Source organism: Phoenix dactylifera, unplaced genomic scaffold, assembly GCF_009389715.1.
Source record: "Phoenix dactylifera cultivar Barhee BC4 unplaced genomic scaffold, palm_55x_up_171113_PBpolish2nd_filt_p 000581F, whole genome shotgun sequence".
Taxonomy (NCBI): domain Eukaryota; kingdom Viridiplantae; phylum Streptophyta; class Magnoliopsida; order Arecales; family Arecaceae; genus Phoenix; species Phoenix dactylifera.
The window spans coordinates 94,283-121,614 of record NW_024067982.1 but is presented as its reverse complement, the minus strand read 5'-3'; the positions used below and the strand labels follow the sequence as shown (position 1 = coordinate 121,614).

General features: G+C 44.4%; 1 protein-coding gene across 3 annotated transcripts in view; it reads left to right on the top strand.

Annotated features, from left to right (window-relative positions):
- Positions 1–17,037: 17,037 nt before the first annotated feature.
- Positions 17,038–27,332, top strand: part of LOC103717076 — a 36,918-nt gene continuing 26,623 nt past the window's right edge. The window contains exons 1-9 of one of the 3 annotated variants that reach the window (XM_039119606.1): positions 17,038–17,451; positions 17,545–17,736; positions 17,815–17,948; positions 18,623–18,968; positions 19,064–19,127; positions 19,218–19,914; positions 21,164–21,493; positions 22,216–26,961; positions 27,077–27,149. In XM_039119606.1, the coding sequence (XP_038975534.1) occupies positions 18,695–18,968; positions 19,064–19,127; positions 19,218–19,914; positions 21,164–21,493; positions 22,216–26,961; positions 27,077–27,149 (6,184 nt within the window). In that variant the 5' untranslated portion in view covers positions 17,038–17,451; positions 17,545–17,736; positions 17,815–17,948; positions 18,623–18,694. Of the gene's footprint in view, positions 17,452–17,544; positions 17,737–17,814; positions 17,949–18,622; positions 18,969–19,063; positions 19,128–19,217; positions 19,915–21,163; positions 21,494–22,215; positions 26,962–27,076; positions 27,150–27,332 lie in introns of those variants that run through there. The other 2 variants (XM_039119607.1, XM_039119605.1) reach the window with 2 other exon arrangements.

Here is a 27,332-nt window from a genome sequence, read left to right as displayed (position 1 = left end):
GCAGAGGGACACGAACCCGATAATAATCCTCCATGAGTTTGGAGTGAGCTGCGCTGGGGCACATCGATACTCCACCAGCAAGTCGGTCACAAACTCATGAAGTGGAAAGCGCAAGCTGGCCCAAAGTGTATCGATGTACACCCCGATCCAACCTGGCGGAGGCCTACTCACTCGGCCTTCCGACCCGGCGAGTTCGAGACGAAACCTGGGCCAGAAGAAAAATCGAGAATGGATCAGATCTAGCTCCTCCTCGGTCATGGTAGACCCAACCTCACCGGGACCGAGACCCATCTCAAAAAAAAAGGGGAAAATGGAGGAAAAAGCGAGAAACAAGGACGGAGAATGGGAAGAAAGCAGACACTCAAAGAAAAGGAAAGGACTTTCGAGCCAATGTGGGAAAATGACCTACTATGGGATCACCGGAAATTGCCTCTGAACGCTGCCGGAAATTGCCTCTGGACGTCACCGGGAAAGCTCGGTCGCAACCAGAGAAGAAAGAAGGAAAGATGGCAGCAATGACGAGCAAGCAAGACCTCTTTAGGGCTAAGTCAGGGGTTTATATAGACCCTCCCAATGGCGCAGATCGGCGAGGCTAAAACCCGCCTTCCGTCTAGATCGCACCATGTGTCGGTTCAAAAAACTGAAGCGACACATTTAACTTAGAGCGACGCTTTGAATACGAAATTGAGAAGGCGTCCTATCGGATCCCAAAGCCCCATCATGAGCTCACTATGCGAGGCAGCCTCGAGGGACGCAAGGATGTCGCCCCATCTTCTCTCATTAAAAGCACCATCGAAGCGTGCGGAACGCCGGAATAATTTAAGACTCTCTAGCCCCCGCCAACGCAATAAAGGCAACTACTTCCCACGTCCGAGCTCGCAAACGGCTCGAACTCGGAAGTCGGGGGTAGTGTTAGGAAAAATAAGTTGTCCCAAAGCACGTGAGCAGGTCGAGAGTAATTTATCGGAAGTAGTGTTGGGGAAAATAAGTTGTCCCAAAGCACGTGAGCAGGTTGAGAGTAATTTAAGACTCTCTAGCCCCCACCAACGCAATAAAGGCAACTACTTCCCACGTCCGAGCTCGCAGGCTCGAACTCGGAAGTCGGGAGTAGTGTTGGGGAAAATAAGTTGTCCCAAAGCACGTGAGCAGGTCGAGGGACGCAAGGATGTCGCCCCATCTTCTCTCATTAAAAGCACCAACGAAGCGTGCGGAATGCCGGAATAATTTAAGACTCTCTAGCCCCCGCCAACGCAATAAAGGCAACTACTTCCCACGTCCGAGCTCGCAAACGGCTCGAACTCGGAAGTCGGGAGTAGTGTTGGGGAAAATAAGTTGTCCCAAAGCACGTGAGCAGGTCGCCGGCGCATGGTCAAAGACGCCCGACTTGAAAGGCGCCCGACCTCGGAAGGCGCCCCATCTCGAAAGGTGCACAGCCTCGGAAGGCCTTCCACCTTGAAGGCCGAACCTTTTCGACCGCTCGCTGCGGTCACGTCCTTCTGAAGCCCGGCCAGGGACCATGCCCGGCCACCGCCATCCACAATTAATGCGCATGGTCTCTGCAGACCTTCAGCTTACTCAACCATTAATGCGCATGGTCTCTGCAGACCTTCGGCTTACTCAACCATTAATGCGCATGGTCTCTGCAGACCTCCAGCTTACTCAACCATTAATGCGCATGGTTTATACAGACCTCCAGCTTACTCCACAATTAATGCGCATGGCTCCTGCTGTCTACGATCTACAGTCCTCCACGGCAAGTTAGCTCGGCTGCGTTTAGTCAGCCGTGTCAACTCCCTGATTCCGACCTCATCCTCTACGGCAAGGCATTAATTCACATGATCGTGCACCAATTCATACGACGTGCTCAATCATACGGCAACCTGGTCCCGTCGTGTAATAACCCCAAATTTTTTTTTTTTATATATAAAAAGGGATAGAATAGTCCTTTAAAATTGATATAAGGGGTAAAATTGGAAGGAATCAAAAGATAATGGCATAGTTGTAGATGCATTGAAGTGGTAAGGGTAAAATTGGAAGGAATCAAAAGTTAATGGCATAACGGTAGATATGTTGAAGTGTTAGGGGCAAAATGGGAATTTAATAATATTAAACAAAGGGTGAATAGTGTTTTGATGTGATTTAATTGGAGGGTTTGAGCTGGTGAAACCGAGAGAAAGAGGGAGGGGGTTCTCAGGCGTGAAACAGAGGAAAGAAAGAAAGAAAAAGAGAAGAAGAAGAAGAAGAAAGAAGAAGAGGAAGGGGATTCAAGGAGGAAAGGGATCCCGGTTGCACTTCCAGCTGAAGGGAAAAACGTAGATCTCCTTCTTCTCTACGCAAGGACCTCGATTTCCAAAAAGAAAAAGGTAAATATCCGTCCCTATCTAGTCTTTTGATGACATTAGGCTATACAAAGGGTGGATATAGTCTAGAGGGGTCGGATAAGGGTTGTAGAGGTGGTTAAAAGAGGAAGAATCGGATTTTAACAAATTTTTCCGGCACTACGGAAAAACTGTGTCGAAGTCCCAACTTCGGCGAATTATTTAGGGGGTCAAACGGCCTCCGATGATGATGCATGTTATCTCTTTGGAATCCTCTATGAGTGTAGAATGTTAGGTAAAAATTTCATCAAATTTGGAGTCCTGAAAGTGGATCAAACCCAGGATGAAGTAACCGGCTGTTGGTCCGGGTTACTGTTCATCCGAGTGGGAAAATAGGGGATTTCATGCCATAATAGGATATTAAGCCCAGATTAAGCTAAGGGGACCTTGTACTCATGCAAGGGAGTCCCTAATACACATAAATGGCGAGTTAATTAATAGAAAAAGAAAAAAAGAAAAGAAAAGAAAAGATTTAGGGAATGGGGGAGTTGAATTAATTAAAGTTCCCTATATTATAATTGGCACGTAGATTATAGCCCTTGATACAAAACTAAATGTATTGTAAATGCATGTCACAGTTGGGCAAGAAGCTAGGGAACAAGAGGAAGAAGTCCCCTGCTGCCTACTGTAAAATTCTAGAGGCGTATCGAGGCCGTGCCGGATTGACAGGTGAGTGGGAGTCATGTACTTTGCACCATGAGCATTCTTAATTCATTTTCATGAATGTCGCCAAGTGTGAATTGATTCCACTTGTGCATATTGACTGATATTGTAGTAGATTCCTCTATAATCTTGATTCTCCATGCTTGATTATTCTGTACATGCATTTGAGGGAACATTGAGAGGAATTACGAGGGGTTGATGAGTAATCAAATTGATTCCGAATTGTGAAATGATTTCTTTTGTAAATTGATTTCATTTCCTCTATTTCAAAGATTTGTAGAGCCTTTTTAGTGGTATATTGAGTTGTATTGCACTTCCTTGACCCTCACTTCTAACCCTGATGTTAGTTTATGATTGGGTCATGATCAAGTAAGTGGTAGTCTTGATTATACTCCTTTTTAGTAGAGTATTGGGAGGGTGCATTATGGCATTTATGCATGGCTTGGCAGTATCTGCAGGACACCTATAGTCGATGGGGGTTGAACATCGGCCTTTGTGCGCACATAGTAGCCTTCTGGGTGGGCGGAGCCCAGTCCCTTCCTAGGGGGGAACACGGCCCTAGGCGTAGGATCGGCCGGTCCTACGACTTATATTCTGCTTGCCGCCGGGCATAGTAAGACCCCGCGAGGTGCAGTATGGCTTTCCGCGGATGTAGAATTCCCGCGAGGTGCCGTTTAGTATGTAGATGTGAGATGGATTTCTGTTCTGGATACTGGCCAGCATTTATATGATCAGTGTGGTGTCTTATCCTGCATATGCATGTGACAGTAGGGAGTTGTTGCTGGTTCGCCTGGGGCGTAAAACCCACCTCCCGATAGCTGTCTAGCATTTATGTTATCAGTATGGTGTCTTATCCTGCATATGCATGTGACAGTAGGGAGTTGTTGCTGGTTCGCCTGGGGCGTAAAACCCACCTTCCGACAGCTGTCTAGTGATGATTTACATATTGGTGTGGTGTCATATTCGATGTATGCATATGGCAGTAGGGAGTTGTTGCTGGTTCGCCTGGGGCGTAAAACCCACCTCCCGATAGCTGTCTTGTTGATGATTCAGCCTATTGACACCTGATTTATATGATTCAGTACTATGACCTGTTGAACATATTCATGAGTAGCATATATGTTGACTTGATTATTCCATATATGCTTCAGATGAGTTGATATTGATTGTGGTGATATTGATGATTTACTCCATATTCTTTATGTTGAGTTCATGTTCATCTTGTTATTGATCTTGAGATTTCACCTCGAGCCATGATTATATCTAGTCTCATGTGCATAGTACTCTCTACTCCACTCACTGAGTATTTATATACTTACTCCCCAGTTTGGTGTTTTTGATTGCAGGGCAGGTATTGTATAGAGAGGAGCAGGATTAGTGATTGCCTGTTAGCTGTGCCGCTCCATAGTATAGTATAATGTAGATAGAGGTTTATACCCTTTTGGTGTATTATAAACCTTCTGTTGTATATAGTGTATAGTTACAGTCATAGATCCTGTTGTGGATATGGGTTGACCATGGATGGATTGGGAAGCATGTATATATATGTGTGTGTGCAGATCAGTTGTGTGCCTGTGATAATGTATTGCTATATATTGTCCAGGTTTATTATGTGACAGATTATGTGATTACTGCTCTGACAGGTAGTGTGTTATATGTATTGAGATAATCCTGACAGGTCACCATAGGAAAGGTGATCATTTTGTACATGTATCATGCCAAAATTTTCAAGATTTATTGATGATTGATAGGTAGTAGGGTTCTACGCGGTGGCTGGTAGCCTTATGCCTACCCGCACCCTAGGACCGTCGCGGCGGCCCGCCGGGAACGGGGCGGGGGTCGTGACAGAGGTGGTATCAGAGCAAAGGTTAAACAAGAGTCCTGTCAGAGCAATAGGATGAGTCAGGATTAAGTATAGGATTATACTATGGAGCATAGGATTTTTCTGTATGTTATTTTATGAGTCATTTACAACTCAGTAAAATATATCATGACTCAGTGTGTAACGACCATCCTCTCTTTTTGACTTTTTTAGAAAGATATAAAGAATACCTCCAAGGAGAGGACCCGCTCGTCCTGGAAGGAGGATGGAGCCAGATATAGCATTGGATGCGGGTTCTGCACATGTCGAGCCCCAAAGAGAAAAACCTCCTCCTGCTGATAGACGGAGGGTTGATGATCAAGGAGATGTAGGAAGTAGAGATGCATTGATGGAACAGTTACTGGCGGAGAATCAGGCTCTGAGGGAGCAGATTGCTCGGGGGAAATCTCCTGCCCCGTCAGTAGTATCCATCCCACCTCCTGTACCTGTGCCAAGAAGTTTGGCCAGGCGGGCTCTAGATGATGAGGGGATTACTGTACAGGAGTTTCTGAGGCTCAGAACCCCGGAGTTTAAGGGGGAAGAAGGTGAAGATCCTCAGAGATTTCTGGAGGAGACTGAAAAGATGATACGGAGACTGCCCTGTTCTGATGCAAGAGCTATAGAACTTGTAGGGCTTACAATGAAGGAAGATGCCTGGGACTGGTACCAGAGGCATATGGAGGACAGATTGTACAGTAGGAATCCTCCAACCTGGGAAGAGTTCAGGCAAGCAGTGATGGATGAGTTCTTGTCTCCGGCTGAGAGGCAGAATCGGGCTCTTCAGTTTGAGAGGCTGAAGCAGATGCCCGGAATGAGCGTATCTAAGTACGCTCGTGAGTTCACTAGATTGGGGAAGTATGCTCCTTACATCATCCCCACTGAAGCTGCCAGGATAGAAAGATTCAGGCGGGGTCTGATTTCCCCGCTTTATAATGCAGTACTGGCAGTAGAGGTCCCCACCTTATCTAGATTGATAAAGCAAAACAGTGGGAGACCAGAAACAAAGAGGAAAGAGCTGAAAGAGAACAGAGGAAAATGAGTATGGGGAAAGGGCAAAGCAGTAGAGATAGATCTGAGGGAGTAGATCTCTCGGAGGGCCCGATGGAGCAGTCTGTACGCTCAGCTCCACCTGCCCCACGTAAGAGGAAATGGAGGGAAAGAGGTCAATCACAAGATACTTTTCTACCATCAGTACCTCGTCCTCCAGTCACTATGGCCAGAACTGAATCCGGGTTCCAATCATGGCCAGTGTGTGGCATATGCGGGAAGCAGCACCCTGACAGATGCAGAATGGGTCAGGGAGTGTGCTACAGATGTGGACAGCCGGGTCATTTTGTCAGAGAATGCCCGCAGGGTGCCACCCAGCAGTTTGTGCCTTTGGCATCCTATCCTTCTGTGCAGATGGACAGGCCTAGTAGTAGGGAGCCTGTAGGCAGAGGTAGAGGTCAAGCACAAACATCACAGCAGAGTGCTGGACCATCTCAACTGTCAGCTCCAGTAGGCAGAGGGCAAGGAAGGGTGTTCACGGTAAATCCACAGGAGGCACAGACATCGAATGCAGCTATGACAGGTAATTTACTCTTTTAAATTCGAGGACGAATTTTATATAAGGGGGGGAGGATGTAATAACCCCAAATTTTTTTTTTTTATATATAAAAAGGGATAGAATAGTCCTTTAAAATTGATATAAGGGGTAAAATTGGAAGGAATCAAAAGATAATGGCATAGTTGTAGATGCATTGAAGTGGTAAGGGTAAAATTGGAAGGAATCAAAAGTTAATGGCATAACGGTAGATATGTTGAAGTGTTAGGGGCAAAATGGGAATTTAATAATATTAAACAAAGGGTGAATAGTGTTTTGATGTGATTTAATTGGAGGGTTTGAGCTGGTGAAACCGAGAGAAAGAGGGAGGGGGTTCTCAGGCGTGAAACAGAGGAAAGAAAGAAAGAAAAAGAGAAGAAGAAGAAGAAGAAAGAAGAAGAGGAAGGGGATTCAAGGAGGAAAGGGATCCCGGTTGCACTTCCAGCTGAAGGGAAAAACGTAGATCTCCTTCTTCTCTACGCAAGGACCTCGATTTCCAAAAAGAAAAAGGTAAATATCCGTCCCTATCTAGTCTTTTGATGACATTAGGCTATACAAAGGGTGGATATAGTCTAGAGGGGTCGGATAAGGGTTGTAGAGGTGGTTAAAAGAGGAAGAATCGGATTTTAACAAATTTTTCCGGCACTACGGAAAAACTGTGTCGAAGTCCCAACTTCGGCGAATTATTTAGGGGGTCAAACGGCCTCCGATGATGATGCATGTTATCTCTTTGGAATCCTCTATGAGTGTAGAATGTTAGGTAAAAATTTCATCAAATTTGGAGTCCTGAAAGTGGATCAAACCCAGGATGAAGTAACCGGCTGTTGGTCCGGGTTACTGTTCATCCGAGTGGGAAAATAGGGGATTTCATGCCATAATAGGATATTAAGCCCAGATTAAGCTAAGGGGACCTTGTACTCATGCAAGGGAGTCCCTAATACACATAAATGGCGAGTTAATTAATAGAAAAAGAAAAAAAGAAAAGAAAAGAAAAGATTTAGGGAATGGGGGAGTTGAATTAATTAAAGTTCCCTATATTATAATTGGCACGTAGATTATAGCCCTTGATACAAAACTAAATGTATTGTAAATGCATGTCACAGTTGGGCAAGAAGCTAGGGAACAAGAGGAAGAAGTCCCCTGCTGCCTACTGTAAAATTCTAGAGGCGTATCGAGGCCGTGCCGGATTGACAGGTGAGTGGGAGTCATGTACTTTGCACCATGAGCATTCTTAATTCATTTTCATGAATGTCGCCAAGTGTGAATTGATTCCACTTGTGCATATTGACTGATATTGTAGTAGATTCCTCTATAATCTTGATTCTCCATGCTTGATTATTCTGTACATGCATTTGAGGGAACATTGAGAGGAATTACGAGGGGTTGATGAGTAATCAAATTGATTCCGAATTGTGAAATGATTTCTTTTGTAAATTGATTTCATTTCCTCTATTTCAAAGATTTGTAGAGCCTTTTTAGTGGTATATTGAGTTGTATTGCACTTCCTTGACCCTCACTTCTAACCCTGATGTTAGTTTATGATTGGGTCATGATCAAGTAAGTGGTAGTCTTGATTATACTCCTTTTTAGTAGAGTATTGGGAGGGTGCATTATGGCATTTATGCATGGCTTGGCAGTATCTGCAGGACACCTATAGTCGATGGGGGTTGAACATCGGCCTTTGTGCGCACATAGTAGCCTTCTGGGTGGGCGGAGCCCAGTCCCTTCCTAGGGGGGAACACGGCCCTAGGCGTAGGATCGGCCGGTCCTACGACTTATATTCTGCTTGCCGCCGGGCATAGTAAGACCCCGCGAGGTGCAGTATGGCTTTCCGCGGATGTAGAATTCCCGCGAGGTGCCGTTTAGTATGTAGATGTGAGATGGATTTCTGTTCTGGATACTGGCCAGCATTTATATGATCAGTGTGGTGTCTTATCCTGCATATGCATGTGACAGTAGGGAGTTGTTGCTGGTTCGCCTGGGGCGTAAAACCCACCTCCCGATAGCTGTCTAGCATTTATGTTATCAGTATGGTGTCTTATCCTGCATATGCATGTGACAGTAGGGAGTTGTTGCTGGTTCGCCTGGGGCGTAAAACCCACCTTCCGACAGCTGTCTAGTGATGATTTACATATTGGTGTGGTGTCATATTCGATGTATGCATATGGCAGTAGGGAGTTGTTGCTGGTTCGCCTGGGGCGTAAAACCCACCTCCCGATAGCTGTCTTGTTGATGATTCAGCCTATTGACACCTGATTTATATGATTCAGTACTATGACCTGTTGAACATATTCATGAGTAGCATATATGTTGACTTGATTATTCCATATATGCTTCAGATGAGTTGATATTGATTGTGGTGATATTGATGATTTACTCCATATTCTTTATGTTGAGTTCATGTTCATCTTGTTATTGATCTTGAGATTTCACCTCGAGCCATGATTATATCTAGTCTCATGTGCATAGTACTCTCTACTCCACTCACTGAGTATTTATATACTCACTCCCCAGTTTGGTGTTTTTGATTGCAGGGCAGGTATTGTATAGAGAGGAGCAGGATTAGTGATTGCCTGTTAGCTGTGCCGCTCCATAGTATAGTATAATGTAGATAGAGGTTTATACCCTTTTGGTGTATTATAAACCTTCTGTTGTATATAGTGTATAGTTACAGTCATAGATCCTGTTGTGGATATGGGTTGACCATGGATGGATTGGGAAGCATGTATATATATGTGTGTGTGCAGATCAGTTGTGTGCCTGTGATAATGTATTGCTATATATTGTCCAGGTTTATTATGTGACAGATTATGTGATTACTGCTCTGACAGGTAGTGTGTTATATGTATTGAGATAATCCTGACAGGTCACCATAGGAAAGGTGATCATTTTGTGCATGTATCATGCCAAAATTTTCAAGATTTATTGATGATTGATAGGTAGTAGGGTTCTACGCGGTGGCTGGTGGCCTTATGCCTACCCGCACCCTAGGACCGTCGCGGCGGCCCGCCGGGAACGGGGCGGGGGTCGTGACACGTCGCATCACAGGTAACCCAGTTTCCCTCTATAAAAGGGGAATTCCTCTACCTTAAAGGGGGCTGGAGGCAGAAACCCTGAAGATATTGTTTCTACCTATATTTCTCCTCGGACTTAAGCATCGGAGGGCCGGCGTCGGAAACTCCGGCCACCGGCTTCTTGCAGGTCTCCTGGAGGACGCCGCCCGCCGACGGACCGCCACCCGCCATTCTCGCGCCGGAGCTCCTCCCCCTCAGCCAACGGCCGCCCCCGGGTCCAATTTCCAGCAACACCATGTATGAAGGATTAACAAGCATCCCTACGCGTACAAGTTTGTCATCCTTCAATGAAATAAAGAGGCCTTATTCTCCCCTCTTATGATATTTATCTATTTTTAATTATCGCAAAATTGTAACTCCCAAAAGGAAATAAAAACTTACAAAATAATATCAAAATGATAAAAGACGAATTCAAATAATGTTGCTATGGTGCTAATTGTTCATGTATTTAACTATTCATGTATTATAACAACTATACATCCGCTTTTTCTCATAAAAAAATCTCCATCAAAAAGTTGACCGAGTATATAATAGCATCATAACTATTAAACAACTAATGATGGTTACAGAGATACCCTTATAATAGAGTAATATGTTATTTCAAACTTCAACACCAAGGCTATAATTTTAAATAATGGTGTTATAATGACCATTTCGGCAACTCCCTTCATATTATTATAAAAAATTAAAAATATAATAGCCATTATTTTCTATTATTTATCATTCTTTCCAATTATAATGGAACTTTATAACAAAAATAACCCATTATTTTTTTATTCTAATGCTGTTATAATGGCTGTAATTTTACTAATTATTTTAATATTCAATTTTTAAAATAATTTTAAAATAAATAATGAAAGTTAAATTGTTATAATAGTCTATAAGTTTTTCGGGATCCATCATGATGTTATTTGAGAGCCTTTTTTTTTGGTACAACGGTTGCTCACCCTGCTCTAGTGTAGGAGCAGCCAGCAGAATCAAAGGCAGATGTGGCCAACATATTTTTTCAAAGTGTTGCGCAGCATAGGAAGCGACTCAGTCTGCAGTCTTGTTCGCCTCCTGCTACACGTGCACTGCCTGGGAGGCACTAAGAGTCTCTCAGCATCAGACGGATGCCACAAAGTAGGGGACTCCCATCCTCCCTCCATCCCTCCTGTATCTAGTCAACCACTGTGGCCGAGTCTCCCTCAAGAATGATGCGCTCAACTCCCAGCCTCCATCTTGTGTAGGAAATGCCCCCCATGCTGCCCTAAACTCCACCCATGTAATTGAGCGCCCATCGGCACTCCGGACACCCACAACAATTATCTGTGAATCATGACATCTGATCACAAAACTCACACCGGCCCTGCCGCCGACTCTAGGATCACATCCATCAAAGTTCACCTTTACATAGCCGAGGGGTGGGGGCTCCTAAGAGATAAGGAAGAACCTGAGAGCTAAAGCAGCCGAACGGGGTCCTAAATGTTCCTAGCCATCCCAAGTGAACTTGTAGTAGTAGCCCTGATGATCTCAGTCGCCTGGATATGGGCTCTCTCCACAATACTCCATGGAGACTTCCGTCTGTCGTCGAAAACCTTGGCGTTCTTATCCAACTATATGTGGTACGCCATATAGGCCAATCGAATCTCCCACGCCACCGTCCTCGAGCTCTACACAGCCACCCTCAGCTAGTGTAGTAGGTCATCTACAGATTGGGTAGCCTGACACTGTAGAAGGCCAGCGCAGCTCCAGATCTGTACTGCCTGCTCGCATCCAAGCAACACATGATTGATGGACTCCTCCATATCTGGGAACCAGGCACAACTTTGAGTGATCCAAACACCCCTCCCCGCCAACACTCTCCTTGTAGGTAGGCAGCCCCAAGCCACTTTCCATAGAAATAGGGCCACACGAGGTTGGACCCGCAACCTCTAGATCCACCACCATCCATCTGCTTAACAACCTCCCCTCCCATCACCCCTCGGATATCCATAATGCATACCCTAGAACTGCATGTAGCCGCCCAAACCAACCTGTTCGTCACCTCCACCGTAGGTAGCAGAATAGCCAAGATCAACTCAGCCAGCTTCACCCCAAAGACCTCCCGAATTAGTGGCTCGTCCCACCTGCTCTGGGCTGGAATAGTCAGGTCACTCATTCGATGGCCCTCTAGCCTCGATGGATCAAAGAAGGTCGGTATACGACAAAGTACCTCCTTCAATATCCAATTGTCCTCCAAGGCATCTATAGAGTGCCCATCACCCATCGCCCACCGGACCGCAGCCCGCATCATCGACGCATAGGAGCAAATCTCCCTCCAAATAAAGGAGCATACCAACCTGGAACTTCCTGGTCGCTATGTAAACTCCATACTTGGCCCTCAGTAGGGCACTCCATAAACAATCAGGCTCCAGTATAAATCTAGCTGCATGTCGCACCGCGAGAACCTCCCTAGACTAGATCCCCAGACCTCTTTAACGTACCGGCTGACACACAACCTCCTATGCCATCAGGTGTATACCCCTTCGCCCTCGTTGGTTGCCCGAAATAAAATTTCTGCATAGCTACTCCAATGACCTCACCTCAATAGGAACACCAGCACTATGGTATTCGACAGCAAATAGATCAGTATGGAATTGAGAATCGATCGCACCAAGGTAACCCAACTCATCATCGACAAAGCTCTGATCTGCCACCCCTCCAATCTACATCTGATACTGAGCTCCACATCCGCACAATCCCCCCTCCGAAGCCGACGACCCATGATAGGGATCCCCAAGTACCTCATGGTCCCCTCCTGCTCCCCCACCCCTAATATCTTCCTGATAGATGCCTTCACCTGCGCCTTAATTTTGGGGTTGAAACTGATCACCAACTTGGCCAAATTTACTCGCTGGCCTGAAGCTGCACAATACTCTCCCACAATTCTCCATATAACCCTTGCAACGTGCCTTGTAGCTCGCACAAAAAGCAAACAGTCATCAACAAAAAGTATCTGAGTAGTCGCCGCCCCCGGGCTGTACACCTCCAATACCCGGGACTCCGCTGCATGACACAGACCTCTAGATAGCGCGTCCGAGCACAAAATGAAGAGTAATGGCAATAGTGGACACTCTTGTTGCAGTCCAACAGATGACTCGAAGAAATGTGTGGACGAGTCGTTGATCAAAATGGCGAAGGAGGGAGATCAAACACATCCTATGACCCAACCAATCCAATCCTCGTGGAATCCAAATTCGGCCAGTGAGTACTGTAAGAAGTCCCAACCCATCCTATCATGGGTCCTCTCCATATCTAGCTTAATCCCCATAAGGCTCCTCCAACACGAGGCATTTTGAAATTCATGCGTGAACTCCTGAGTGATGAGAATATTGTCAGAGATGCTCCGTCCTTTGATGAAGGCACCCTGCTCAGGACTAATAAGCCTCGGTAAGATACACCTCAATCTGGCTACTAATACCTTGGTCGTGGCCTTGTACAGGATGGTGCATTGACTAATAGGTCGGTAGTGGCACGGCTCCACAGCATCCTATCTCTTAGGAATCAAGATGACCAAGGTCTTCTTCCAATCCGCCGGCATCGAAGCTGTGCTGAAGAACTGCTAGACCGCCTCATCTACGTCTCGTCTGATCACAGGCTAGTATCTTCTAAAAAATATAGGGGGAAACCCATCTGGCCCTGGAGCTTTATTCTTAGCTAGGGACCAAAAAGCCTCCTGAATTTCCTCAGCCGTGATCGGCCTGGTCAACACCGCATTCTCCTCCTCCATGACCCTAGTAGATGGTGGCTGTATTTTTTGCGGGATCCCACTGCTCACCTAGTCCGTCCACCCTATCCCCGTAGAACTGCTCAAAAATCCACCTGATAGCATCGGGGTCCTTTGTGGTCTAACTGTTAGCTCCCCTGGCAACCCAAATCTATGCCTTTGTCTTCTAATGATTGTCGACTAATGGAAGAACTTGATATTTTTATCCTCCTCCCTGATCCACTATATCCTAAACTTCTGCTTCTATAGGACCTCATGTTGCTTGAGAAGAGAATCATACAAGGATAGCCGCCTCCTAAGCTCCCCTAACTCCACCCCAGTTAAACCCCCCTCTGCTCCTCCCGGACTTGCAGCTCTGCTATGGCCACCTCCGCCTCCTTCACCCTATCAAAAATATTCCCCACCTCCTTCCTATTCCACCGTTGTAGCCACCGCTTGGTTATTTCCAGCTTTTGAGACACTCTGTACATTGCATCCCCCTGCACCGGCACCATCCATGCCTCCCGAACCACCTTCCATGTTTTGGGATATGATAACCAAAACTTTCGAATCGAAAAGGACAACAAAAAAGAATCTGTACTAAGGTGCTCACCAGTATCAGACAGTGGTCCGAAGCAATCCGAGGCAGGTGGCTCACCTCATAGTCCGAAAAACTCTAGATCCAATCTGTCGTAGCAAACACTCTGTCTAGTCTCTCCCATACTCTGTTCTGCCCATGTCAGTTGTTGCACCATATGAATCGTGGGCCAACAAAACCAAGGTCAATTAATCCATTCCCAGCAATAAAGTCTTGAAACTCCCTGGTCTCCCTCTTATTGGTGAAAGGCCTCCCTCTCATCTTCTCTTACAGCCCATCTATAACATTAAAGTCTCCGACCACCATCAACGATTGCCCCTGTTGAGCCAGCTTCTTTACTTCATCCCACATCACCCTTCTTTCTCTGAATTCCATACTAGCATACACCGCCACTAGCACCCACACCCTAGTGCCCTCCGAGATCACCATAACTACCCGCTGATTGCATATATTGAACACATCCAGATTGCAGGCTTCTCTCCTCCACGCTGCCAAAATGCCACCTAGCAAACCTCTTGATTCCACTACATAAGAACCCCACCCCTTCGGCAGGCCCTACCCCCGGCCCACGGCAATTCCACAAAAATATCTTCATATAAAGATACGACCCTCCTCCCCAGGCCCTACCCCCGTCCCACTCACCAACTCCGTCTCCTCCACGCCGCCCCCAGTGGGTTCTAGCAACACCCCCCTGATCTGCTTTAGGACTTGCTTGTGCTGGGAGCCTGGCATCAATGACTTCTCCCCACCACAGACCCTCCCGTGCCAGCCGACCCTTCAACCGTGCCGGACGCCCCCACATCCTTCTCAATCGAGTGCCATTTCGGTTCCACTCCCGGTTTTCTTCCAAGGCTCTTAACAGCGTCGGCCTCCCCTGTTCCCACGCCATCCTCCTTCCTTCCTTTGAACCCCATCTCCTCCACCGCCGGCGATAACCGCAGGGCCACCGCTGACAACGATCGCGTCGCCTTGGCCGTGCTCTTGCCGGCCACCCATGGGGGCTGAGATGCCGATCTGGGCGTCGGGGCCGGGGATGACCGTCGCACCGGCACCCGGTCGCTTCCTCATCCCCTCTCGAAGTCCCCCAAGGCTCCTCCGGCCTTCCCTCCATCCGTGAAGGAGGTTCCGGACTCCATGGCAGGCCCCGGTGCTGGATCTCCTGGACCCACCGAAGAAGAAGCCCGATCCACTTCAGTCTTTCCGTAGTGGGCTCCGGACGGGCCCGACCCAATTCCTTATTCGGCCCAGGCCCAGGTTCGGAGCTCTTTCCGCATTGGCCCAGGCCGGTCGAAGTTGCCTGGCCTTGATTGCTCTGGCTCAGCCCGCGTACGCCTCGTCCCAGATCCGGCTCGACCGGCCCAGGAGCTCGGTTCGCTTACAGAGGGCTCCGGGCCCGCTTCAGCGCGCCTTGGCCCAAGCGACTCCGATCTCTGTGGGCTTGGCCCGGCCTACCTCTGCTCCACGCGATGGGCCACCCGGTTGCACCAGGCACACTGCCTCACCTAAGTCGGCAACGCCTCCCCTGAGCTGCCCGCCTCCGCTCGCCGCCCCACCAGTTGCTTCCCTTGTTTCTTCCATGGCGACTGTAGTCGGCGACTTCCATCGGGCGACCTTCGTCGGATTCTGCCTCCCTTTCAGATCTGGGGGCGAAGCCAGCGTGGCCGACCCCTCCTTCCCCAAGCATTCCTTAGCCCTCTCCGCTATCGGGTTGGATGGCTTCCGACCGGGCACCTCGCCCTTCCTGGGGCCCGAGCTTCCGGCCGCCGCCTGCTTCGTCGCTCGGATCTGATTGGTGGTGATCTAGGGGCCTAGGACACACTTGCCACCCCCCGGAAGCCAATGCCTCGTCGGTTGTCCCTGCGTCCTAGTGTCCTCCCAATCCTCCGTGGCGGCGGGAGGTCCGGCCAACAATCACCCTCGCCATGGCTAATAATACCACATTTGAAGCACACTACCGACAGGCACTCGTAGACGAACTCCTGCCAAAATCCGACATCCAGGCCTCGAACGAACACCCCCGGCCTTAGGGGTAGACTGGCATCGACCTCCACCTTCACTCTCGCGTAACCCGCCTGCCGGTGCTCCTCGGTGAAGCGGTCCACTGCAACCGGACGACCTGCCGCTATAGCCACCTCCATTATCGTGCCCTTCCTCCAGAACTCCATGGGCAACCCCGGCATCCGGACCCAAACCAGCAGCCGGTTGACTCTGTTCACCCTAGGGACGAAGCCACCGCTCCACGACGAGGGGCTGGCCAGCTACCAGCCACGGTCCTCTCACCATCGCCGCCTCCCGATCGTCCGCCTTCCTGAACCGAACGGCGACATGATCCTCCGCTATTTGGAAAGTCTCGGCCGCGTTGCCGAGTCCCCCCTTCGAGCTCAACTCCTTCCCTATCCATTCCGCCGGGACCTTCCTGCCGAGGCTTCGGACAATCACCGCCGAGGAGCTCCAGCTGCTCCTCTCCTCCTCCAACCCTCCGGTGAGACATCCAGAACGCCGGTGTGGTATCCTTGGAGTACCTTGAGCTCCGCCGACGAGATGTTGTGACTTGTCCAGAACACCTGCCGAGAGCGGCCTCCAGCCATCTCCGCCCAAGACGGGACGGACCTAGAACCTCGCGGCACAGCATTGGCCTTACCTTCGCTCGAGGCCTTGGGAGCCGCCCTTTCCTTTCCGGCCCCTCCTCCGATCATCCTTTCGTATACCAGGCGTTTGAGGAAATGCCTCAGCCGTAGCACAAAAATTGGCGCACCAGGCGCTCCGCACCAGGCGCTCCGCATCATGCGCTCTATATAGTTGTTTCTTTGACAAAGACGGGTAAACATTTGAAAGCTTTGAGCCCGTGGATTTGCCGGCAACAGGGTTTCATTAAAAAAAAAAAGAAAAAAAAAGAAAAGAAGAAGAAGAAGAGAGAGAGCACAACAGTGGGCGTGATGTACGATTCCGGCGTTCTCCGTCAGATTGTTTAGTAAATCAGCCAGCGGAGCAACGGTAAATCGATATTTCTGTAAAAATTTAAATAATTACCATCGAAGCGGACAAAACGACGCCATACACGCGCTAAAAAGACTTCCCGCTATTCCAAGCTTCCTTGCTTTCCGAGGCAAGACCTCTTACATCCCCTTCTTAATCCACGCCCGCCCAACCCCCCTCCCCACCCCCCCTCCCCCCGGGGCGCCCGCGCCGACGGCCGTTTCCAGACGTCGAGACTCTTCGTACCCTTCACCATCGCTCCGCACCGAGAAGGACCAAACCCTTAGCAAACCCTGATCCTAACCCTAATTCCACCTTTGTTGCTCTTCTTCTTGAAGGGAAGCGGGAACTGAAGAGTGAGGCGAAGAAGGGCTCTTAGGCGATGGAGGGAGGGGCGGCGCTGGCAGCGACCCTGTCGGAGGAGCTCCGGTGCGGCAGGAGCGACGGCAGGTCGTGGAGGTGCATGAACCGGCGGATCGACGGGAGGAGCCTCTGTTCATTGCATGAACGGCGGCAGAATCTGGTGAGGTCCCAGATGGCTAGGGTTTCTCTGGGATCAAGAAAGGCTAGATTTAGGGTTTCCGTTGCCAAGGTTAGGGTGATCTTGGTGAAGTTTCAATTTCTTTTTCTTTTTTTCTTTTTGAGGTTCATTCTTTTGAGCGTATGCTGGTTTTTATTTTGCTAGAGCAATGAGGAAGGGAAAGAAAGGATTTTGGACCTGTTGGGCGAGTGTAAAAGGGAGGCTTTGGAGAAGTTGAGTAGGAAAAGGAAAAAGTTGAAGTTGAGGAAAGAGGGTTTAGAGAGAATCTCCTCTCCTGTTGCTGCTGCACTTTCAAGTGGTTCCGGAAAGGGGGTTGGTCTTGGAAAGATGGCTTCGGTGTGTAGTTATTCTGTTTCAGCTTGGCTTTCTTTTTTCTTTATTTGGTTTTATTTTAAATTTTGGTAATCGCATTAGGCTGGTCGGCCAAAGCCAGGGAAGAATGTGACCTCCCTTACTTGTCATCAATGTCATAAGAATAATAAAGGAAGAGTTGTGGAGTGCTTGACGTGCAAAAGGAAGAAATACTGCATTCAATGCCTCAAACGATGGTGAGGGTATTTGTATCTCTTATCACTGCTTTAGTAGCTATATCTTACCTGACTTGAGCTGTAAATCATTGCATTAGTGTCATAATTTGCCTCATGTTTCTTGGTTAGCTTATTGTTTACATCTGTATTGTTGCTTTGAATTTGTTATTGCCTTGTCACAAATTGCTGAACTTGGGTGCGACTTAACTTGTAAAAAATGACTTCACATCGATGTTTTGACTGTAAATATGTTTCTGTTCTTCCATTTTGTTTAATTTAGAAATGCATGGCAAAGTTTTGCTGACTGATCTCTAGTTGTTTCATCTGGATGCTTATGGACTTCCATAAGAGCTTTGAACAGTGTACAAGCTCTTTCTTCCCCTTTTTGGTGAAACTTTTAAAAGGAATTGTGAGCCCTGGCTATTATAAGAGATTCTGAAATGGATTAAAAGATTGATTTCCTAGCAACCAGTACCATAACCATCAAGCCTTGTGCCAACTATTTGGGAGTCTGCTTATGGATCATGATACACCAAGGATTCCTGTTTAGTGCTACCTCGGATGTTATTTCAAGCATTTTCATATCCATTGACATGTATTGTGAATTTTTCTTATTCTAATATTGGTTGTGGAGCTTCATCCATTTCTTTGAGCACTTGTATTCATTGTTTATTTTGCATATTTTCAAAATTCAGGTACCCTAAGTTACCGGAAGCTGTATGTGCAAAAGCTTGTCCATCCTGTAGAAGGAATTGCAATTGCAAGTCATGTTTGCGCAGGAAGGAAAATGCAAGCGTCTGCTTTCAGTGTTTTGCATTCTTAATCAATTTATTCTTTATTGGTGTCAGCATTTGAAACTCTACTTTAAGAATTTATCTTACAACTTGCTTCTGCCATTTCCTTTTCAGCCTTCAGAAGTGAATATTAAGATAACTGACAAAATAAGGTATTCTTGTTATATGATACATGTCCTAGTTCCATTGTTGAAAGAACTATGCCGAGAACAAATGATGGAGAAGGAAATTGAGGCTAAGATTCAAGGTATGGCCTGTATCATGCTGTATCTTAAGTTATTTACTGTTGCATTTTTCCATGAAAAATAATATTGATATCTGATACATGTTTCTCCAATCTAGGGCTTCTGTCAAGTGAAATAAAGTTAAAACAAGCTTGTTTTTCTGCGAGCGAAGGCATCTGCTGGTAGATCACTTTCCTCTAGATAAAATAATTGTTTATTATGAACCTATGCTTATTCTGTGAATAGTGATCTCTGTAATGGGTTTGGGGCAGCAAAAACTGTGGAGCCTCTATTGTTGACCTTCACAGAAGCTGCAATGCCTGTTCCTATGCCCTTTGCCTGAGTTGTTGCCAAGAGCTTCGTGATCTCCACCTACCTGGAGGTGAAAGGATGAAATCTTTACAATATAAAGCCATAGGGAAGGGTTATGTGCATGCAGGACTTTCTGCAGACAAACCGAGGCCGTTGACAGAATGGAGAGCCAACAGCAATGGCAGCCTGACCTGTCCCTCGAAGGAACTAGGTGGCTGTGGTAGTTCACTTTTGGATCTGAAGCATATATTTTCTGAAAACCGGCTTTCTGAATTAGAAGAAAAAGCTGAAGCACTTCTTCAAACATATAACTTTGTAAAACTACCTGATATGTCTGCCCGTTGCTTCTGTTTCAATCCATCTAATCGGGTAGATTATGAAAGGGAAAAATTAAGAAAAGCGGCTTGTCGAGAGGAGTCTGATGATAACTTCATATACTGTCCTAATGCGGAAGAGATTGAGCAGGATGAGCTAGAGCACTTTCAGCAGCACTGGTTTAAAGGTCAGCCAGTGATCATCCGCAATGTGCTTAATTTCACCTTGGGCTTGAGCTGGGAGCCAGAAGTTATATTGCGTGCATTGCGTGAGAGGTCTAAGATCAAGGATGAATCAGATCTTTTTGAAGTGAAGGCAATCAATTGTTTGAACTGGTCCCATGTTAGTTTCATCACTTTTTTGCATCAAATTCTCTCTGCAATAGTTATGTATTGTGGTTTAAAATTATATATTCGAATCCTTAAATTCTTGCTTATCTAATAAGAACCAACATTTTTTCTTAATTTTGAGCTCACAATTAGTGTTACTATTTGTTACTTGATTCTATAACTTAATAAATTCAATACGCAGCTATAAAGTGAAAGGTGTGCATATGCATTTAACATGTCATGCCGCTACTTGTAAATTGATAGGTAGCTAAGAGAAAGCATAATCTTGCCATCTAAGTGAATGATCTTTTATGCTCTATTGATTTTGTTAATGTAATGTTAATATTAACTAACTACAATCTGAAATACCTCTTATCTTGCACTAGGTATTATGAGGAAATTAGCATATAACATATAGCTAATCATGATTTATTTATATAATTCTTTTTTCTTTGATACAAAATTACTGTTCTAATAAATTTGGGTGAAAATAATTTGTAAGGGATGTGTAGATTGGCTTCCAACCGAATGTTGGAAAAAATTCAGGAAAGCCTTTTTGTACTCAAAATCTTCTGATTCCTAATGTGGTTCATGCATTCATTCATTAGTTTTTGGCAACTAATTTGATGTCCTCTGTTTTATGATGCAAGTAGAAAGATCTAATGGGACAAAAATAATTTGATCTAGTTAAAAAAACTAAAAACAGTATAGTAGCAGATAGTTTACGTAACTGACTATGGCTTCAGTGTCTTTTTCTTCTTTGAACCCTTACTTAGAAATAAAAACTGGGATTGGGCACCAAAGCAATTATTTGCTGGCTCATAGTGCATTATATCACAGGCTGAAAAAGAGTGACCATGCTTTTTATCCTGTTTTGCAATATGGTTTACATGGACACTGTGACATTTCCACGTGAATTTCAGTCCTCTTTTTTCTCTTCTTTTGTCTTTTTCTCGTTTTTGGTATGCTAACCGCTTTGCCAACTGTACTTTGGTCAAATGGTTATGCAATTCTTCTGTTCACATTCTATGAATCGACACCTACAGACAGGGGCACAACTGAAATTTAATATTGTTAAATATAAATTTTTGTATACTTGTTAGTTGCAGTTCTTCTTATTTTCATTCTTCTTCTTTGTTATCTATAGTTTGGATTTCGTATTGATCTTCCTAGAAACTCATGGTCAATTACTTATACCTTATTCTTTTCTTATGAAACTGAAAATTGTGGTTCTAATTGTCATGAATTATGCCAATTTGTAGGTTGGGATGCATATCTACCGTTTTTTCAGAGGATACACCAAAGGATGGATTGAAAAAAGCCGACGGCCAAAGATGCTCAAACTTAAGGATTGGCCCCCAGCTAGTTATTTTGGAGAGCGCTTATACTGCCACTGCAATGAATTAATTGGTTCTTTGCCTTATCAGGAATACACAAATCCAAGAACTGGATTTCTTAATCTTGCATTGAAGTTGCCTGAAAATGTTAGGAAACCAGATTTGGGACCAAGGTTGCATGTTGCTTATGGACTTAACAAAGAAATAGGCAGGGGAGATTCGGTGACCCTGCTTCACTTTGATCAGACTGATACAGTATGTCTGATAAGAGATCTCATTGGGATTTTGTTTTGTGTTCGCCGAGCTGTTAAATCTCTTATAGAAATACTGAAACATTTGCAACTTCATTGATGGTTATAATTATGAGTGACCTAATTTTTTTAAGCCACTTTTGGGTACTGCTTTGTTTTATTGTCCTCATCTTTATTCTATCTTGTGATTTTGTATCTTCTGATAGTTCTTGCCTGTGAGGGCTAAACATTTAGTTGAACCATTATAAAGAAATGGAAATAAATGAAATACCAGTCATTCTAGAGAGTTTCTCTATGAGATAAGACCAGCACATGTTTGACAGGCCTGTGAATTCAGAAAAATATGATGAGCTTTTGGCTGAAGATATGGTCACTCTCTCCTTATATACCTTTCCTTTGCTGTTCAATATCTTTTCCAATTATCAACAAAAAAGGGACATGGCTATGGCATTTCATTCTTTTCTACGAGTTACCATATGATGATGTTTTGTTGGATTCTAGTTCTTAAGCTCAATTTTTTTACTAATATATGGTAGTTAAAGATGTCTATATGTTTTATTTACCAAGTTCCAATAATAATGGTTTCTTTACCATATATGACAACTAATTTCACTAGCATAGACTAATTCATGAATGACATCATAAGTGCTTTTTAGCTTTTACTTGATTTGAATAAGAAATTGTGTTTCATATGATATCCTATTTATTTATTTATTTAAATTTCAGGTGAATGTTTTGACTCATATGACAGAAGTAAACCTTTTTTTTGATTGGAACTCAAAGGAGTTGAAAAAGAGGCATGGATATCAAGATAACAAAGAAGATATCAGTACCAATCTGAAAATGGATGAAAAATACTCAGCACCACCTGCAAGTAATTACACAGTACTGGACAACATTGACTTAAATAACACAAATGATGGGAATGTATTGTCATTTAAACCTTTTTCTCCTGAGGACATCCTTGATGAGCAAACAGGAAATGCAGTCCCTACTTATAATGGTTGTAGTCTGGGAAAGTTAGAATTGACAACCAGAGACCAAAAATATCTAAATAGTTATGTTTCCAATTTCAATGTTGAAGCAGGTGAGCATGGTGGTCCTTACAAGCAGAATATAGGTGTTAAATTTTTCTCTGCTGATGGAACTAGAGATTATGCAAATCTTGATGAACTGGTCAATGAAAAAGAACAAGAAAATAACTTCTGTAATTTCAATGACAGACAGTTGTCTCAGAATGAAGATATAGAAAAAACATGCAAGACCCAAGATTATCAGAATATTGCTCATGAAATCCATACTGAATCATCTGCAGACAATCCATTATCATTGATGGCTGCTTTTCAGGTGCAAACTCAGGTTGATTGTGTAATTTGTGAAGAAGATGGGCGAAGCACATCTTGTAATGTGAGCAACCAGCTAATGGCTAACAGAGAAGAACAAGATAAGATGGGTCTTAGTCAAGAAGAAAGGATGCATGGCTATGTTGCTCATGGTGATTTTGATGTTGATGGAATTCATACAAAGGGCCCATCTACTGTGAAATCCACATCAGTGTTTGATGATAATCAGTCTCGTGCCTCATCTAATGAACTTTTAATATCTGACTGCTTTGTGGAGAAAACAGTTCAGTGGAATGTGTCGGATATGGTAAGTATTAGGAATGAAACTTGTAAGGAGAGATGTAATCAGGATATTGATATGACTTCAGAAACAGGTGACATAGTTGGGGAGACCATAGAGCACAGTGGAGATGTTCATTTATTTGTTGTAGACTCTGAAAGAAATGAAGAACTATGCTGGACAGATGTGTCTTCGGTGTCTATGTTGACAAAAATAGATGTAGAAAATGCTGTATCTGGAGTACATAACTCAGGATCTGGTTTGTATACTTACATCAAGGATAAGAGTAATGAAAGAGACAGGGAAATTAGTACAGTTGAAGAGCAAAATAATGATGGAGACATGCATTTACGTGTCAAAGGAACTGAAAATAATGGAAAACTTTGTTGTTTGGGAATTGATCAAAATGGAAGGGATGGTTTATCTTGCATAACAGCTGATAACAATGGAACATCAGATGTCAGAGTTGAGAATAGCAAAGGAAAATTTGAAGAGAAAAAGAAAATTTGTCAAGGAGGATATACGGGAAGACCTCCAGGATTTACTAAGAAGTTGGGCAAGGTGATAAATGGTGCTGTTTCTAGTAAATTGCACAAACCATGCATAGCTGACAGCGTTTCTATCAAAACTGAGTATGATCAAGAGACTGTTATGACTGGATTTTATAAAAATAATTCTGTAATAAGTGCTGATACTCTTATGAGAGGTGAAATTGGAGAGGTTGGCCTTGCCAAAGAGAATAGCAATAGGAAAGTGCAGATATCTGTTGAAACTGAAAGAAATGTGGAAACTTGTTGCACTGGTGAGTTTCTCATACAACAGGGTGCCACTAAAGAAACTGGAGTTGCTGATAGTGGGCATGAAGTTCAGAAAGAAGGATCCAATGGGAACACTGATAATAATGCTAAAAGAGCTGATGAAGTTGGTCACTCAAAAGAGCAGGGCAACTCAAATATGTGCTTATCTGTGGTCAAAACTGAAAGGGATGGAGAATCTTATTGTTCAGGGATGGATTTATGTGATGGTGCTTGTACTGTTTTGCCTGGAATAAAAACTGAAGATGGCGAGGCACATTTTGTAGTAACCAAGGATATAGAAGGAAAATTTATGGACAAAAAGAAGTTCCTCCAACCTAGAAAGGTAATGGGAAATCCTCCTGGATTCATTAAGAAGTTGGGCAAGGCGGTGCATGATGGTGATCTAAGGGGACTGCATAACAATGAAGAAGCTGATCATTTTCCTGACAAGTATAAAAGAATTGGAGAAGTCGACCAGAATGAAGAACAAGAAGCAAATGATTCAAGCCTTGATAGAGGCACAGTTGTAGCTGATGATACTGTTTTGGTTGCAACGCAAGGTGCAGGGTCTGACTTCGTTGGAGTCACATCGGAAGGAAAATTTGGAGATGATGGTGTTCTGCAGGAATTGCAGAACAGTGAAGAAGCTTATCACTATCCTGACAAATGTAAAAGCATGGTAGAATTTGACCAAAAGGAAGAAAACAAAACAAATGGATCAGGTTTTGCCAGTTGTAGAGTTCTAACTGATGATACTGTTGAGGTTTCTAGGAGCAGAGAAGTAACTGATGATGTTGTGGAGGTTTCAATGCAAAGGGTAGGACCTGACATCACTGGACTCACACCAGAAGGAAATTTTGGAAATGGTGTCGCAAGGGAATTGCAGAACAAAGAAGAAGCTGATCAGTTTCCTGACAAGCCAAAAAACATTGGAGATTGGAGGGAAGGACAAGAAGTAATTGATTCAAGCCTTGCTAGTGGCAGAGCTCCAACCGATGATACTGTTGAGATTGCTAGGGGAAGAGACGTAACAGATGATACTATTGAATGTGCAATGCGAAGGATAGGGCCTGACTTCACTGGACGCATGCCAGAAGGAGATTTTTTTGGAGATGATGTTGTGAGGGAGTTGCGGAACAATGAAAAAGCTGATCACTATCCTGGAAAACCTAAAAGTGTTGGAGAAGTTGACTGGAATGTGGGACTAGAAGCAAATGATTCAAGCATTGCTAGTAGGAGTGGTTTAACTGATGATACTGTTGAGATTGCTAGTGGAAGAGCCATAATTGATGACACTATTGAGTTTGCAATGCAAGGGGCAGGTCCTGACTTCACTGGACTGATGCCAGATGGAAATCTTGGAGATGATGGTGTTATGAGGGAGCGGCAGAACAATGAAGAAGCTGATCACTATCCTGACCAACCTAAAAGTGTTGGAGAAGTTGACCTGGATGAGGAACAAGAAACAAATGATTCAAGCCTTGCTAGTGGCAGAGCTCTAACTGATGATGTCGTTGAGGTTGCAAACCAAATGTTTGGAGCTGGCTTTATTGGATTCACACCTGAAGGAGAATTTAGAGTTAATGTGGGGAAGCAAATTATTCCCTGCAGCAATATACCTGGAGATGCTGTAATGCATGTAAAAAGGATGGGCAAAAGAGCTAGACAGAAAATGCGGAGAAGAAACCCTGCTGATTTAGGACTTAAGATGAACAGAATAGTTGATTCTTTTCATAATGAAACTTTAAGCATGGAAGAAATTGATAGAAGTGAAAAACAAGCAATGAATGATTCAAGCCTTTCTAGTGCCAGAGCTCTTGCTGGTGACACTGTTGAGGTTGCCAAGCAAAGGGTTGAAGCTAACTACTTCAGAATGGTGTCTGAAGGAAATTTTGGTGTCAATGTCGACAAAAAAATTGTTCTCTGTAGTGATATTCCTGAAGATACTGTAATGCATTCCAAAAGAAAAAGAAGTAGATGTTGGAAAGAAGAACAGGGAAGAAATCCTGCAGGTCTGGGAACCAAAATGAAGGGAAAACCTAATTCTTTTCCTATTGAAGCTGAAAGCTTGAGAGAAGTTGATAGAAATGAAGAACAAGAAGGAAATGATGCAAGCCTTCGTTGTGGCAGAGCTTTAATTGATGTTACTGTTGAAGTTGCAAAGCAAGGGTTTGGATCTGACTTCACACGACATGTGCCAGAAAGAAATTTTGAAGATAATGTGGGGAAACAGACCATTTTGTCTTATATTCCTGAAGATGCTGCAGTTCCCATCAAAAGGAAGAGAAGTGGAGGCAGGAAGAAAAGGCAGGGAAGGTATCTTGCTGGCTTGGGCATCATAATGAAGAGAAAACCTGATCTTTATTCTAGTGAAACTGTAAAGCTGCTGGATGGGAAGATTCCGCAAGAGAAATCTGATTTTTGTATAACTGGCACTAGAACTGTGGCTAATGAATTGATTGATTTTGAGAGGCACATTCAGGGAACTGGTATTTCTGGTTTCTCACTGAAAGAGGGCCCTGAAAAACAAACTCATGAGTGCAGTGGTAGTCCTGAATGTTCTGGTATACGTGTAGGGAAAAAGATAATTGGAAGCCAGAAGAAAAAGAGTAGAAAAAAATCAAAGCTTTCCGGTGGTAGATTGAGGGGTAAACCTGATTTTGTTCCTCTTGGAATTGAATCAAATGGGGATGTTGGTGGAGATAAAGCACAAGATGTTGCTGGTCCTAGTTTATTAAGTATTGGTTCTGTAACTAATGAATCCCTTCATGTTAACCAAAATGGAAGTGCTGGTGAGTCTCATCTTCCACAAAATGGTTGCTTTAACATGCCTGGAAATTTTGAGTATGGTGTAGAGAAGACATATGCAGGAGGCAGCAAGAGGAAGTCGGATGGAAAGCCAACTAACTCGGGTGACAATAGGCAACCAGAACAGTCAGAAGGTGCTGCTGTATGGGATGTTTTTCGGAGAGAAGATGTTATGAAGTTGCAGGAGTATCTCAAGAGGCACTCTGCAGAGCTGAGAGGTCTCCACTGTTCTCCAGTAGAGCAGGTTAGGATTAATCCTATGTCAGCAAGATTGTGTTTTAGCATTTTATCTGTTGTTTCACGTTACTATTAATTGTGCTTTTTTTTGTGTGGTAATTGAACTGCACTTTTATCATTAGCTGGTTCATCCGATCCATGACCAAGCTTTCTATCTGACATCAGAGCATAAAACAAAGCTCAAGAAGGAATTTGGTAAGTTCATTCCTACTTGATTTTAATTATTATTTTTCTTATAATTAATATTATTTTCCACTTTTATGACATCTAATACTTGGCACTAGTGGGATTACAATCTTGTCAACAATGAATCTAACATGACTCTCATAAGAATTCCACTATAACTAAAAAGGGGTTTGTTCATTCTTGGAGTTCGTT